This window comes from Nicotiana tomentosiformis, chromosome 11 (assembly GCF_000390325.3).
Source record: "Nicotiana tomentosiformis chromosome 11, ASM39032v3, whole genome shotgun sequence".
Classification (NCBI taxonomy): Eukaryota; Viridiplantae; Streptophyta; class Magnoliopsida; order Solanales; family Solanaceae; genus Nicotiana; species Nicotiana tomentosiformis.
The window spans coordinates 116,696,526-116,712,427 of NC_090822.1; the positions used below are offsets into that span (position 1 = coordinate 116,696,526).

Here is a 15,902-nt window from a genome sequence, read left to right on the forward strand (position 1 = left end):
TTATGTCGCTTGTAAACTGATACAAAATGATCGTCGACGGTATATTTAATACAATATAGTGTACGATATTGTAAAAGATTGTGAGGATAGGACATGTAGTCCAGACACCTGAAAATGTCATGCCATTTAAATGCAAGTCATAACCTATATGACTCATTTGATTAAATTTATATGAAGATCCATGAAGGATTTAAAATGCTTGAAGCATATAATTCAAAGTCTCGAGAAATGTACTCGATCAAATTACAAAGATCTTTATACGGTTTAAAGCAATCTAGGCGCATGTGGTATAATCGCCTTAGTGAATATTTGTTGAAATAGGGTTACATAAATAATGTTATTTGTCCATGTATTTTTATAAAGAAAATGACATCAGAATTTGTTATACTTGCTGTTTATGTTGATGACATAAATCTTGTTGGAACTCCAGAAGAGCTCCAAAAGGCAATTCAATATCTTAAAAAAGAATTTGAGATGAAAGATCTTGAAAAGACAAAAATTTGTCTCGGTCTGCAAATTGAACATTTAGCAAACATGATCTTTATACATCAATCTACCTATACATAAAGGATCTTAAAATGTTTTTACATGGACAAAACGCACTCATTGAGTACACCAATGGTTGTTAGTTCACTTGAAGTGAATAAGGACCCGTTCCGACCTCCAAAAGAGGATGAGGAACTCCTTGGTCCTGGAACACCCTATCGCAGTGCAATTTGTACACTTATGTATCTTGCTGATGCTACAAGTCCTGACATAACATTTTCTGTTAATTTACTAGCAAGATTAGCTCTTCTCTTACACAGAGACATTGGAATGGGATTAAGCATATTTTACGACATTTAAGGAACTCTGTATATGAGTTTGTTTTATGCTAACAAAGGTAGTACAGATCTTGTTGGTTATACAGATGTTGGTTATTTATCTGATCCCAATAAAGCTCGATCTCAAACCGGGTATGTGTTTACATGTAGAGGTACTGTCATATCACGGTGCTCCACAAATCAATCTATTGTTGCTACTTCTTCAAATCATGCTGAGATAATAGCTATTCATGAAGCAAGTAGGGAATGCATATGGTTGAAATCAGTGATTCATTTTATTCAAGAAAAATATGGTTTGGAATGTGATAAAAGATCCACAATTTTATACGAAGACAATGTTGCATGCATAGCCCAATTAAAGGGAGAATTTATAAAAAGAGATAGAACGAAGCACATTTCACCAAAATTATTCTACACACATGATCTTCAGAAAAATGGTGACATTGATGTGCAACAAATCCGTTCAAATGACAATCCAGCAGATTTGTTCACTAAATCTTTGCCAACTTCAACTTTTGAGAAAATGGTATACAAGATTGGAATGCGGAAACTCAAATATTTGGAACAAGGTTTTCATCAGGGGTAGTGAAATACGCGTTGCACTCTTTTTTCCTTACTAAGGTTTTTCCCATGAGGTTTTTCTTGTAAGGTTTTTAATGAGGCAGCTAGAATTGCGTATTACTAAATATGTGTGCTCCTTTTCTTTCACTAGGATTTTTCCCACTGGATTTTTTCTAGTAAGGTTTTAACGAGGCACAATATCTTTTAATGAACATCCAAGGGGGAGTGTTATGAAAATAATTATAATCTGGATGTCCATTTATTACTCCGCTATAGATAATCTTCCTGAATAAGATTATCCGTCTGGTACTCTATTGAAGTTTATCTACAAGCAGCTGATGCAGGCAGGTTGCAAGCAACTAAATGAAATGATTTGCAGCAGCTTCATATTAAACAGGCAGGTAGCAAGCAGACAGCTTACAAGCAGCTCAATAAAAGCCTCGCAACTGCTTCCTTTCTTCTATAAATAGAGGAGTTTTCAGTTCATTATGTACATCAGTTTGAAGTTGAAATAAAATATTAATCTCCCTTTATACTTGTCTTCAGTTTCTTTATTTTATAGTCTTTATTTTATAACAGTTCCAATCATTTTCAGAATACTCATCCATTGAAAAGGATTTTATTTGATGTGTGAAGGATTTATCGAAAACAACATATTTACCTCATACAAGGCAGGATATGGTTTGCGTACACCCCACCCTTTCCGGACCCCCTTGTAGGATCACAGTGGGTATGTAATTATTGTTGTTGCTATATTTCTGTAGTGCAATATCTAAATAATTTTGAATTACTTTTAAAATCAAAACTATATTTAAGTGCACATAGGTTGTCCTAACTAGTACCCTCCTGAATGTTTTCCGAATTATACACAAAACTAATTTTTTTTTTTTCTTTTTGACTAGAACATTTTACAATGTATCAGTATTGCAATAGTGGCTAACCGTAACCTCTTCTAATTCTAATACTATCATTTTAAGACTTGGCTGGCTAGTTTAAATTCTATTGACTTATAGCCTTTTTGGCCAAGTTTTTTTTGGGGTCAAAAGTACTTTTGGCAAAAAATTAAAGTATTTGGTCAAGCTTTTAGAAGGGAAAAAAGTACTTTTGAGGAGAAGCAGAAGCAATTTTTGAGAAGCAGAAAAATGTAGCTTCTATCAAAAGTACTTTTCTGATAAGCACTTTTGAGAAAAATATATTAAGAAATAATTTTCAAAAGCTTAGCCAAATATAAATTACTGCTCAAAAGTGCATTTCAAATTAATTAGTCAAACACGAATTGATTTAAAAAATACTTTTGAAAAAATCACTTCTAAAAATAATAAGCAGATTTTAGAAGCTCCCCAATCACGCTATTAGTAGCAACGACAAAAATGATTTTGTGATTTTGCCGGCATAAATGTGCCAAACAACGTGGAAATGAACAAGGCCCAGTTTCCAACTTTTGTGGAAGCATCAGTTTGACCCAAATAAAAATCTTACCAAAATCAGTTCCCAACCAATCTCGAGTACAAAAGCTTTCAAATGTGCTTCCAAGTTTAAGCTCCTTTTTCCCTCCACAGACCTTTCATCTAACTCTTGAAACTATAATTTTAACGCCACCTTCATCATTCCATGATCAATTCAAGAATCAAACAAGCTAGCATAACACTCTCAAAACTCAAAATTCACAACCTTGCACAATCCAGAACCTCAATTTTCCAATCCCAACCATACCACAGTTATCATCGTTCTCATAAACCCACCTCAAAATTCTCACCTGAAAGGCCTCATAAGCCTACAAAAACACTTCTTCGCAAGCCAATACCACTACTTGCTGACCTCAAACAAATCCAAGATCCTAATGAAGCTATTTCCCTGTTCCATGATTACCAGCAAACGGGGTTCAAACATGACTACCCTACTTATTCTTGTCTTATTTATAAGCTCGCAAAGTCTCGAGACTTTGAAGCTGTTGAAACCTTTCTTGGGTATTTAAAAACATATTATATTCGATGTCAAGAAAAGGTTTTTATTGGGATGATTCAACATTACGGGAAAGCCCAGTTGGTTGATAAAGCTATTGAGCTTTTTCACAACATGGGGTCATTTAATTGTACGCGTAGTGTACAGTCTTTTAATGCACTTTTAAATGTGCTTGTTGAAAATGGGCGTTTTGATGATGCAAATGAGATGTTAAGGAATTGTTCGAAAATGGGTATTTGGTTAAATGCTGTTTCGTTTAACGTTATGATTAAGATGTGGTTGGAGAAGGGCGACTGGGGAATGGCGCGCCAGGTGGTTGATGAAATGCTTGAAAGAGAAGTTGAGCCAACTGTGGTGACTTACAATTGTCAAATTGGATTTTTGTGTAAGAGGGGGGATGTTGAAGGTGCTAAAAGTTTGTTTCAGGATATGGTTAGAAAGGGAAAGAAGCCAAATGCAGTTTCTTATGCTTTGTTGATGGAAGGTTTGAGTTCTTTGGGTAAGTACAAAGAAGCCAAGAAATTAATGTTTGATATGGAATACCAAGGATGTAAGCTGAAAATAGTCAATTATGGTGTTTTGATGACTTATCTTTTGAAACGAGGCGAAATTGGAGAGGCAAATAGTTTACTTGTGGAGATGAAAAAGAGGCACATTAAGCCCGATGCTGTGATCTATAACATGTTAATCAATTATTTCTGCAAGGAAGGTAAAACTGCTGAAGCATATAGGATGTTAGTTGATATGCAAATTGCAGGTTGCAATCCTAATGCAGCTACATACAGAATGGTGGTTGATGGTTTTTGTAAAACAGGAGAATTTGAGGAAGGTTTGAAGGTTTTAAATGCAATGTTGATGAGCGGGCATTTTCCGCGTATGGAAACAGTAAGGTGTATGATTCTTGGCTTGCTTGATAAAGGGAAGGTTGAAGATGCTTGCTTTGTTTTGGAGGAAATGGAGAAAAGGAAGAAAAGGTTTGACTTTGAGTCATGGGAAGCCATAGTCAAGGATGCTTGCAGCAATAGTATTGTTGTATATAGGCTCGTAGATGAGCTTGTATTTTAGCTATTGGACTTGTATGCTATTACTTCGGAAAATCTGTGAAATTGATCGCGTCCAGATCTGTTTTGTGCTCGTCTTGATGCTATCTCAGAGGTCCATTTGGAAAGAGCTATTGAGCAACCCTACTAATCTATATATATATATAAAATTGAGAGACCTTGGCCCGGTGATGTGGCAAGCTTTATAGACAAAGGATTGCCTTTATCTTTTTTCTCAGTTTTTTGGGATTATCTCTCTCTTTTTCCTATTTACCTCATTAACTAACAATATTAATAAATAATCGTTGTCTTGTACTTGAGAATCTAAACGTCGTTCCTTAGCCTTTTAGTGAAAGGGGCATTCCTTCCTCAATATCTCTCTTTTGTTCGCCTTGTGCGATATAACTCTACTCTTCCTCAACTAGAAGCCGAATTCCACTGGTTGCAGAATTTTCGTTTTGGATTTGAAGCCATAAATCAGCGATGGTTACCACTGGCAAACCCCTGTCATCTCGGTCACCAAGCCAAGGACAACAGGATGTCTGGTCCCGAGAAAATTAGCGGAAAAGTCATGACTTTACAGGTCTCTTTCTTCCTAATTTTTTAACTCAATTTTAGTGTTGTTTATTTTCGGAACTATTTGAGAGGATGTCATGAATGGTATAAATAGTGAAATTCGAACGATCTAACATGTACCCAAATAGATCATATTTGATTGAAGTGTTGGTCAATCTTTTGAGCTTTAGTTGGAAAGTCTTTTTATTTTTTTGTAGAATGATTTGCCGTTGTTATTGAATTTTTTATTGTCGATTTAGTCTACTTTATTGGCCATTTTCAGTTTAACATATGTGGTCTCAAATTTACTTGGAGTAGGTTACGAACTATTGTCTATTGCCATCTTTCTGGCAGATGCATCAAAGCCCATCCTTGAAAATATTCTTTGATCTTAATCCCAACAAGCAAATACATGAAACAGTCTATGTGTGGATCACTGATTTAACAAATTATGTCAGATTCGTAATATAATTAGGTAAAACTATTTTCTCCCTTATTTTGGTTGACAGCTTCTAACGTAAAAAAAAAAAATTACAGTTAATTTTTTATTCTGTGCAGGCGGACCCATTTAAATACCATGATACAATGGGCTCTATCATTCTTGCTGACAATGTCTATGATGGAAGCTTGTGGTCCACACATGTAGTTGCTTTTAATTATTTATTTTATACTTGTGCTTAAAATAATTTCTAAGTGCATAAACAAGCATTTTTCACCACTTAGATGACACAACAATTAGTAGTAAAAGCTTTTCCTTGAAGGAAAACTTTTGCTTGATGCCAAATCTGAAAGTTCGTGATACTTAAGATGAGCATTAAGATGTTTTTGTCATCTTAGCGATTAATTCATAGTACGCAAAAGGTGCTTTAGGTTTGAAGTTAGATGAAAAGATAGTTTTCAATCAGCAAGTATTTTTATACTATAACAAAGATTAGATATATCAGTTGTGTATTCCAGAATAAGGTATGTAGCTTAAATTATGTCAATCAAATGGTTGGAGGCCTAATATTTTTGTTATATTTATTGAGAATTATATTCAGGTGTCTTCTTATGCCAGAAATGATTTTGTGCATTGAAATGTAGATCAACATATTTAAATTATCATTTTCTGCACTATATTTTTTCTATAATCAGAAGCTAATCATATTCTGCTGATTCTTTATAAATAGGAAAGGGAAAGGATTGGAACAACTGATGAGAGCTTTACAGTGTTTTTGATTTTTCAGGTACACCGTCTCAACCATAACTTTGGCACCCCCTAACAGCTACACAATTGTCAAAGCATGGCACCCCCCTAATACTAATTGTCAGAAAAGCTTATAAACATCATGTAGCCCAAACAAACCAAAATAATATACATGCAACTTTCACAATTTCTGTTTACAACAATATTAATTTTATTGGGCAAATGGTGAATTGTTATGCTGCTATTATATTAGCTGCAAATGCATTATCTCCAATTGGTGACTCGTATAAAATAATTTAGAGATCATACCATCTTACAAATCCATCTAAAGTACTAAGATATCATCTATAGTTGCACATAATGCTTCTTTAGTTGATCATGGCAAGTACTTTGGTGTTACTGACCTATTATTAACTTTGCTCCTGCAGATTGTCACTATTTATTTTAATTGCTAGATGTATTTTCTCTTGGGAAGTTAGCAAGTTAAATTTATTTTTGCGTCTAAAGTCATGCCCTTCTCTAGATCATTGATTCATTATTATATTGTCATCCTTATGTACTCTAAAGAAAAGTATGGTCTAAACGAAGAAATTTTTTGAACAAAAAATATATTATAGCGTGGGAGTACAAAAAATATTAGGAGAGTTGGGATATAATACTATACCTAATGTTGAAGATGGAGGAAAAATAGATTCTATGTTGCTTGCCTGGCCTTTTTCAATGCTTCTTGCAGCGGAAATTGGACAAGGCAAATATTCAACATGCAACTCTCTCAAAACAAATGATTATTTGAAAAAGTAATACTAGATGTCAATATGTATTCGAAATATTTTATAGCTTTTCTGGCAAAGAGGAGGCAAAAAAGTCAGTCTTTTTAGTTGACTCTAACATACTGACATAGAAGAAACTTAAGACATATTACTGGAAATCCACCAAAGGTTAGGTTTGAGAGCCATGAATCAAGTAGTTCAGTTCGATTGTACTCGCATTTATTCCGTCATCCAGGACAGATGGAAGCTATTTATGGATATGTTCAAATTGGTCGAGCAATCCCTCTTTTCTTTTTCGTGCCTCTAGACATGGACGATCTAAAAATAAAAAAAGCAGAGTAAAGAACAAATTAAAAATTTAGGGAGTAGTATTTTCAACAAGTCTTTTAGACTTATATAGAGGTTGTACTTTCAGAAATTAATTTTGACAATACGTCCTACCAAAATTTTTAGCAATTAAAGTCAAAATAAAAAATAAAAATAGAGCACAACGTTATTGTGATATAAAATCCTCCTCCTGTAGGCTCCTCATATATTAATGCTACCTTGTGAATAAGGAAACAGAAAACTCAAGCAAATCAAGATTATGCTTGAACTAGAAAGGTTGTCACAACCCATGACAAAGATGACATATTCACAAAACAAACATCTTACTTTTATTGAAAGATTTAACGTCACTTAATTCGAGAGAAGAATTAATGAAATCGAGTCTTTTTGGTTGAGTTTTGATGAATCAAACTATGTATAAAGGTATCGTAGCCGAATCAAATTTATTGCTACTTTAATATTGTCCCTTTGCTTTTATAATAAGTTCACTTGACATCTTTATTTGTTTCCATCCTATTTCATTGTCAAATAAAATTATTAAAAATTAGAATAAACTAAAACTATAAGAAGTTGTTCCGAAGTTGATGCCATATTTTCCATGTAAACAATTACCACATTACCTTATTTCTAAAGAATTTTATATCTCTATTTCAGGTATATTTACGAAGAGATCATTTCAGAAATTTTATAATATTTTTTGCGGCCGCACGAAGCGCAAAAAAATTAACTAGTTACACAATAATTCCCTTCCCCTTGCTTGCTTGTAGTCAGTTCCAGTGGCATGATTTTTTACTTGGTTTGTAGAGATGGGCATGCTTGATTGGAGCATTTGGTGTCCGGCTAAAACTCAATAATAATTGTTGGCTCTTATAAAAAGGAGTATGTAATTTCAACTCTTTTAAGATGGAATAGTAGAAAAGAATACTGTATACTTTAACCCCCAAAAGTAATATTGTAATAGTTCCAACTATTTCGAAGCGGGAGTAAAGGGCCTCTTTGTCGTCCTGCTTGCCACTCGAAGGGCTACTTAATAATTAACGCCTGACATATTAGGAGTTACTATTACTGTTTTGAAACATTAGTGCATCTACTTTATTTTACTACATATGTTGTTATTTTATTTCCACCATTTAAGGCGTTTGTTATTTTATTTTTTTTGCTTTCTGGTCTGTTAACTAGGCCTTTGTAACTTGTTTGTGTATATAATCAGCTAATCATTATTTAATAAAATTATTATTTTTTGTTTCATCTTGCTCATTCATTATATGGTATCAGAGTGATCTCCTTGACTCTCATGAGTTTTTTTTTCCGATCCTCTAACTACCACCACAAGCTCACACTTAAAATGGCCCCTAATGTAACAAATGTTGACTCTACTAGTAGCAACTCTAATGTTATTATTCAGTTTAATCTTGTATCGCATATGCCGATAAAGCTTGTCGGCAGCCACAACTTTACGACATAGAATTTTTTTGAAAGCAAGCTGGAGAATGTCTCCCCTCATTAGCACCAATTTCTTATCGCGTTAAAATTAAAAGAAAAGAAAAAGGTGGATAAAGAAAAGGAAAAAAAAAAGAAGGAAAAATGCTGAAACAGGGACATATAATAATTAATGAGAAAAACAGGGACCAACATGAAATTTCAATTAAAATAGTGACCGACCTGCAATTTCGACAAATACAGCGTCTCTTTGACTTGATGATACAGCGCTGCTCTCAGAACTCAGATGGCAAAAGGGTTGCAGCTATTCGTCAGCAGTACTCTCTCTCTCTCTCTCCCGATATTTCACACACACAAAAACACAAATATATATTGTATTTTATATGTTCTTTTTAGTCGTGATTTATTTGTCTGCTGTTGTCCTTATTAAAACCCTAACACTGATGCATTCAATTTTTGTTCTTTTAAACAGGATTATCGTTTTACACTACGAATGAAAGATTGAAGAAGCTCTTTTCACCTTTTGGCGTTGTTACAGAAGGTTACTTCACCTTTCCTCATTTCTATATTCTGAAATCATTATTTTTTTCGTCTGAAATGTAATCTAATTTATCCTCAAAATAAATAAGTGTGAAATTTAGGGTGTGTTAAGTATGACAGAAGTCATTTCCCAAGGAAATTTATGTCATGGAAAATATTTTTCAAAATATAGAGTATAATATTAAAAATTAATAAATAATATCAGCAAATTGGAGAGTGTTCTGATAAAACTTTTGAGTACTAGAGATTATTAATAAAGTTTAGTTCTAGTTGAAGCAAATAATATTAAGTTAAAAGTTAAGATAGTTGGTAGAAAAATGACTTCCGCCCATAAGTGAGGGAAGTCATTTTCCTCCTTTTGATTGAACTGTTTTCCATTTTCCCTTATACCATGCACGCCTTTATCTACTATACATGATTGCCCTATAACACTTTATAAAGATGGAATTTGTACTTTGTGAAGGATTTGTTAAATAGGTCTATAATTAATCTGGTATTGAGGTGTAGTTGATCTGATTGATCGATTTATATGGATTTGTTAATTTGGGCGAGCAGCGAGGCTTGTTAAAGACCCAAGAACTCAAAGGCCTAAAGGTTTTGGATTTGTTACCTTTGAGTCAGAAGAAGATGCTCGGAATGCATTGAATTCCATTAACGGAAGGGTAATTCCTCAGCTTTGTTGGTAGATGTGTATACTTACTTCTTTGTGTTTGTTGATGATGTGTTTTGTGTATATTTTATGGAACATGCTTCATGATGATGCCCATCATCAGTTGCGGATGTAGTCTTCAGTAATGAGTGCAAGCACGCCCGCTACTTCCGATTCAAATTTTTAGGTTTTTTTTAAATATTGTTTTTTTATTAAATCTGTCCATTGTTAGATAGGAAATACAGTTGTTATAGTGGTATCCCACTTTAAAAACAATGTGTTCCTCTATTATGGACAATTCTTAATCTGTCTTTGGCTTAGAAAACTATTTATCTATCATAGATTAAAGAGGGCAGATGTCTATTTTCAGCACTTCACAACAAAACTATAAGCGACAGATTTTTCCAAGCATCTTAAACAATTTAGCGTGCTGTTTGACTTTATGAACTTTGCTATCATCGACCAGCACGAATTGTTGCATTTGTTGGTCTAAAGGACTTGGTCCTGCAAATGCTTTCAGTTGGAGACAGGATAATCATTGCTCGAATGAAACTAATGATAAGGTTGGAAAATGTAAATTGGGGGCATTAATATGCTTATAACGAAACATGCGAAGAATATAACCATCTAAAGAAATCTAGCTTTCACTTGGAAGGGGTCTAGGTTCTAGAAAATCTATGGAGAAACAGTGTTTGGTCTAGGAACTGTATCTCATTATGTTCGATTATTGTTGCTGTTGTTTTTGGTGTTTATTTAATTTAATTCTTTTATGGATATATAATCTACCTTTGTTGAATTAGTTGTCTCATAAACTTTAGTGGAAATGAATAGTAGGAAGTCTCTTGTTGTTGCGAGTCTTCCTTCTGGTTTTGCAAGCAATATAGTAGAGCAAAATCTCTTCAAGTTCACTGGTCGCAGATGTTTCATTGCTTTAAGTAGTGGTAGTCATTGAGCTATTGATAAGAAACTGGGAAGTTGTAGCAAAGACTAAAGAGGTTATAGAAGTTATCATTTGAAGGAAAATAAGGACTGCAAAATGATGAGTTATTATTTTGGAGATAAGAAATTTTCAGCAGGTAACAAACAAAACAAGAAAAAGAAGAAAGAAAAGTATACTCCTATTTTGTATAACATGTCAGCTGAAGAACAAAATTATGATATCAAACTCCAATCCGCTGCTCTCCAAGGTGCCGAACTGTCTGTTTCCCCTCTATTAAGCCACTGCCACCTGTCACCCCCTGTGGTCTCTACCTTTCTTGACTTCTCATCTAATATTGGGACCTCATTGCTGCATCTATGCTTCTATTACCCCACTTCAGCTGAAGTTTCTTTTTGTGTGTGTTTTTAGTGCAAAATGACAGTTGAGAACATTAAGTTGTTCAAAAGGGTAATCCCTAAACTTTGTGTACACAGATCAAAAAGAATGTTACTCCCTTCGTTTCAATTTAGATGAGGTAGTTTGACTCGCACGGAATTTAAGAAAAAAGAAGAAAACTTTTGAAACTTGTAGTCTTAAAAGCTTAAGGGGTAAAAACTTTGTGGGGCCATGATATTTGTGTGGTTATAAAAGCCTCTCATTAAGGGTAAAATAAAGAGTTTAAAGTTGAATTATTTTCAAATTTAGAAATTTGTCATTTATTGGAACAGACTAAAAAGGAAAGCATCTCATCTAATTTGAAACGGAGGGAGTATAATTTTTGATAAAACACAGGAAAGTACCGAGTAGACAGAAATAGAGATGAGTGAAAGCACAATTGCTGAGAGCAGTAGACATCCTATATCAATGATATGAATATGTTAGGAAAAAATTGGTGCTGTTCTTGAAAATTATTTGTGTACGTCTACTTTTGGTGCAGCTCTGTGGTTTGTTTGTATATCTACTTTTGATGTATTTTTGGACTTTGTCGGCTCTCTAGTTTTGTAGCACTTCAACTGTAAATGAGCTAACAAACTTTGTTTTGTAATCTTTTTGCATCTTCTTGATGCCTTTAATGATATCCTGCTTACTTCATCAAAAAAAATGCATGAAAGGTTTTCCGTAAACTGGAGAGGTCAATAATGCACCAAGCTTTGGCTTGAAAGCTAATTTGAGATTGTGGTAGTTGGTTATTTGTTTGTAACAATTATGCTTGATTTACTTATGTGCAGAATCTTGATTGTTTTTTGTTGTTCCAAATCTTGGCTTTGTGAGATTGTCGCGAAAAAAAGACAGTCAACTATAAGGGCCAGGGAAAAGATTCTGCTCTGCTAAAATTAAGAAATCCTCAACAATCAGGGGGAATTTAAGTGGCATTATGTCTTTGCAGAAAGCTCTTTTACTTCCCCAAGGGAATTTGTTTTCCAGCATTATAAAGTGTATTTAATTTTGTTTCATTTTTACCTCCTGGTGAAATATCGAATGTTGGCTGTCTGAAGAGTCTTGCTGCTTCCCGTTTTTCTGTTCTGTCATTGAAATGATCTACTGGTTGCAGATTGTTGATGGAAGACTGATTTTTGTGGAAGTTGCTCAGAATACACAAGCTACAGAAAACAAAACATCCCGTAAATAACTTTCTCATAATTCAGCATACACATCATGGGAGAATTTTTGGCCATTGCTCAATCCTCCATAGTGCTTCCTAACTTTCGCGTCCAAGCTTGGAGTCAAAGGCAGCATTTCTTTGCTCATAGTCAGCCATTGAGGTCACTTTGTTCATCTCTACATCCATTGAATACCCCTTGCACAATGTACCCAAACTTGTCCACTCGATCAAAGCCTTCCTACTGGGGAGTCAAAGGCAGGGTTGTCTCTGATTCTACAATGCCAACCACCTTCACTGTTGATTCAGCAGGGCCGGGAATTGATATTCTGCCAGAGACAGGTGGTGGTGGAGATGATTCTGGGAGTGCAAATGGCGGTGGTGGTGGTGGGGGAGATGATGGTGGCAATAATAATAATGATGGTGGCAACGAGGGGGAGTCAGATGAAGGCAAGGATCATAACAATAAAAAGAAAATGGCCCTTTCCATGTCCCAAAAACTGACATTGGGCTATGCTTTCTTGGTTGGAGCGGGTGGTTTTATGGGTTATCTGAAGAGTGGCAGCACGAAGTCACTGATTGCAGGTGGAGTTTCTGCCTCCCTTTTGTACTCTGTTTATGTTATGCTTCCAACACAACCTGTTTTGGCATCATCAATGGGTTTCGTCCTCTCGGCTGCACTTCTGGGAGTAATGGGATCTCGTTTTCTGAAGTCAAAGAAGGTTTTTCCAGCTGGGGTTGTCTCCTTTGTGTCTCTTGTTATGACTGGTGGTTATCTGCATGGAATATTGCGCACTGCACATTAGATCCCTAAACTAAGCTATTGATCAACATGGACAATCGTTAGTGTCTACTCTCTACTGTTGATTATAGTTTTCCTATCTGTTTGAATTTTGGATTTTGCGAAGTTTCCTAAGCTGTCGGGCTCCTATAACTCTCTGGTGGACTCTAATGATGCATCAAGGCTTACTTTATTAGCCCTCTGTTTCTGTCGTCTATTCATTTTGTTCTGGAGAAGTTTTCCTTTTTATGTGATTTTCCGAAAATATCTCGACCAGATTCAATGGTTAAGGCTCATTTGTCTTGGAGGATCCAACAGTATCTCTAACAATAATCTGGATATGTACAAGATGACATCATGGAGAGAATTTGCACATTGTTGAGAAAATTAGGACACTCAGATCTGTGGACATCTACTCAGCATCTAGAAATCGGAGACCGAAAACAACTACCAAGTGTTATTTCACTTTATTAGTGAACAATTTAGGAAGTGCTTTCTTATCTTTGCTATTTTGGCAAAAATAGGAGAAAGATGAAACATTGTAATCGAGTTGAACACAAGAATGGGGTGAAGTGATCAGTCTAGCAAGGGAGACTTACATACATCAAATCAAACAATGTAACCTTAAGAATTAGTACAAATTAAAATGAAAATACATATTTCGCTTAATCATTGATTATATAATAAATGCATGTGTCAAAAAAACGTCTTGCTCTATTGGTTGGGTAGAATACTGAATGCGGATTAGGAGCTCGAAGAATGAAGTGACTGGTTTGAAAAGAATATGCCTTAGTAACACAAATTCATTGGGAATTTTGTCGCTATTAATGTTGAGTAGAATTTCTGGATGGATGTTAATGTAATTAATAGCATGTTTGGCCAAACTTCTAAAATCAGCTTATTTTGATAACTGTTTTTTTCAAAAGTACTTTTTAAAAAAGTGTTTTTGGTGATAAGCACTTTGTGTTTGGCTAATTAATTTGAAAAACACTTTTGAGCAGTAATTAGTGTTTGATCAAGCTTTTGAAAACTGTTTCTAAGTGTATTTTTCTCAAAAGTGCTTCTCAGAAAAGTGCTTTTGGAAAGAAACTATTTTTATCTGCTTCTCAAAAACTGCTTTTGCTACTCCTCAAAAGTACTTTTTCCCTTCCAAAAGCTTGGCCAAACACCTCAATTTTTGGCCAAAAAAAGTATCTTTGGACCCAAAAAAAAAAAAAAAATTGGCCAAACACGCTATAAAAGTAGAGAATTATAGACCTTCAATGTAAGACTCTTTAAAGAGGATTATTCTTACCAGTAATTATGCACTTTAGTTCTGTAACTGCAAGTTATTGTCGTGAAGTTATAATTATCGTCACTGAACAAAAAAACAAATAAACAAAGAACTTTTCCCTCAAAAATCATACTAAAACTTAAAGTTCTATAATGGTGAAACTTATAGATGATATAAATAGCATTAAGCTTGTGCGTCAAAATTTACAGATTGTGAAAATCCACGATCATTTCTAGCATGAAATCTGCATCATTTACAAAGACCATGTTGCGCCAAAAAGCTAGCAAAAAAGCTTAAGGCTATGTATGTTTCTCCATTAGCCTTCACAAATTCTACTGTTCTTACAGTACATATTATCCAGCAAATAGCTTGAGGAATTGTATTCCAAATCTTGAGTGCTTTCTTGTTGAGACCATCTCTACTCCAGCAATGAGAAACTCCGGAATGGAGTGAGGCATTTTCCAGGTCATGCCAAAGATTCCAAAGAACAAGCTCCAAATCTGGTTAGTAGTCTTACAGACTTACAGTGCAAAAATAGGTAAACATTCATTTCAAATTGTACCAAATCATCCCCCCAAGCCCAAAAGTAGCGTACACAAATCATCCCCCCCCCCCCCCCCCCCACAAGCCCAAAAGTAGTTGTTGCACGATGTAAGTAGCTTTTAACAAGACTTATATGAAAAAGTCCTCCGTTTAATAGTCTTCCTTATGCTCATCCAAAAAAATAGTGGTGATTAGTTTGCAACAGAGAGCATGTTCTTTCAATTTCCCACTCATTTGTGTTTCTTCTGAGAAAAAGATCCCACCCTCAACAAAAGAAAAATCAGATGCTGCAAATGTGTTGAAATTGAACTTTCAGAGGTGTATGCCTTATCCAAACCTCGTCTCAAAATCTGATTTTTCTACTATTACCAACTAGAAAACCAAAAATTGCTTCAAAATTACACTTGACTAGAAGTCCAACCACAGTTAATATACATTAAAGTTAGGGATTTCATAAGCCCCAACAAGAATAAACTTGAATATAAAAGCATATGTAAACAAATTCTTAACGTTTATTAATCTAAGACAGTAGACTACAAAGTGACACCAATGCCCAATATCTTTCATCTGTAGAATCAAAACTCATCAATCCCCAAGATGATGGGTGCCTCTTTATAACATTGAAAAAGAATAAAGAAAATGGGCGAAGTTCTCCATCTTTAGCGTGTAAAGGAGGCCTTTGACATGGCTCTCAACTGTAAAGAGATTCTAAGTCAAACCATAAATGCACTATTATCATTTCTCACTTTATAGATGATATGATTCCTTCAACATTCACAATCCAAAAGGTGCACATAGTCACCATTTCAAGCACAAGAGCACAACGGATATACAACAACAACAACAACAAGACAAAAAGGTGGAATCACACAAAAGCAGACCTTACCACCCTAAGGAGGTAGAAAGGCTCGAGAGGAAGAATAGAAACAAGC

The 15,902-nt window shown here is 34.7% G+C and overlaps 3 protein-coding genes across 5 annotated transcripts; all 3 read left to right on the top strand.

Moving 5' to 3' along the window:
* Positions 1 to 2,802: 2,802 nt before the first annotated feature.
* Positions 2,803 to 12,435, top strand: LOC104118778 (pentatricopeptide repeat-containing protein At1g07740, mitochondrial). 3 transcript variants are annotated; one of them, XM_070188578.1, is made up of 6 exons: positions 2,803 to 4,970; positions 5,261 to 5,417; positions 5,501 to 5,584; positions 6,112 to 8,982; positions 9,138 to 9,206; positions 12,326 to 12,435. In XM_070188578.1, the coding sequence occupies exon 1, from the start codon at positions 2,997 to 2,999 to the stop codon at positions 4,410 to 4,412; it is 1,416 nt and encodes a 471-aa protein (XP_070044679.1). In that variant the 5' UTR covers positions 2,803 to 2,996; the 3' UTR covers positions 4,413 to 4,970; positions 5,261 to 5,417; positions 5,501 to 5,584; positions 6,112 to 8,982; positions 9,138 to 9,206; positions 12,326 to 12,435. The 3 variants fall into 3 exon arrangements, with proteins under 3 accessions (XP_070044679.1, XP_070044678.1, XP_070044680.1); XM_070188577.1 differs by having other exon boundaries at positions 5,501 to 8,982; XM_070188579.1 differs by lacking the exons at positions 5,261 to 5,417; positions 5,501 to 5,584.
* LOC104118781 (uncharacterized) lies at positions 8,912 to 13,371 on the top strand. The gene is made up of 4 exons (XM_009630140.4): positions 8,912 to 8,982; positions 9,138 to 9,206; positions 9,761 to 9,867; positions 12,326 to 13,371. Exons 1-4 carry the CDS (start codon positions 8,952 to 8,954, stop codon positions 12,401 to 12,403), a joined length of 285 nt encoding a protein of 94 aa, XP_009628435.1. The 5' UTR covers positions 8,912 to 8,951; the 3' UTR covers positions 12,404 to 13,371.
* LOC104118780 (protein FATTY ACID EXPORT 2, chloroplastic-like) lies at positions 12,430 to 13,371 on the top strand. Its single transcript, XM_009630139.4, has one exon. The coding sequence runs from the start codon at positions 12,430 to 12,432 to the stop codon at positions 13,177 to 13,179; it is 750 nt and encodes a 249-aa protein (XP_009628434.1). The 3' UTR covers positions 13,180 to 13,371.
* Positions 13,372 to 15,902: the final 2,531 nt, after the last annotated feature.

What these genes read in the sequence shown, in the direction of transcription:
- LOC104118780 (XM_009630139.4), top strand. Translation starts at nt 12,430, where the DNA reads ATGGGAGAATTTTTGGCCATTGCTCAATCCTCCATAGTGCTTCCTAAC.
- LOC104118778 (XM_070188577.1), top strand. Translation starts at nt 2,997, where the DNA reads ATGATCAATTCAAGAATCAAACAAGCTAGCATAACACTCTCAAAACTC.
- LOC104118781 (XM_009630140.4), top strand. Translation starts at nt 8,952, where the DNA reads ATGGCAAAAGGGTTGCAGCTATTCGTCAGCA. An exon ending in GTTGCAGCTATTCGTCAGCA is followed by an intron (nt 8,983 to 9,137) that starts GTACTCTCTCTC and finishes TCTTTTAAACAG; the next exon opens with GATTATCGTTTTACACTACG. An exon ending in TGAATTCCATTAACGGAAGG is followed by an intron (nt 9,868 to 12,325) that starts GTAATTCCTCAG and finishes TACTGGTTGCAG; the next exon opens with ATTGTTGATGGAAGACTGAT.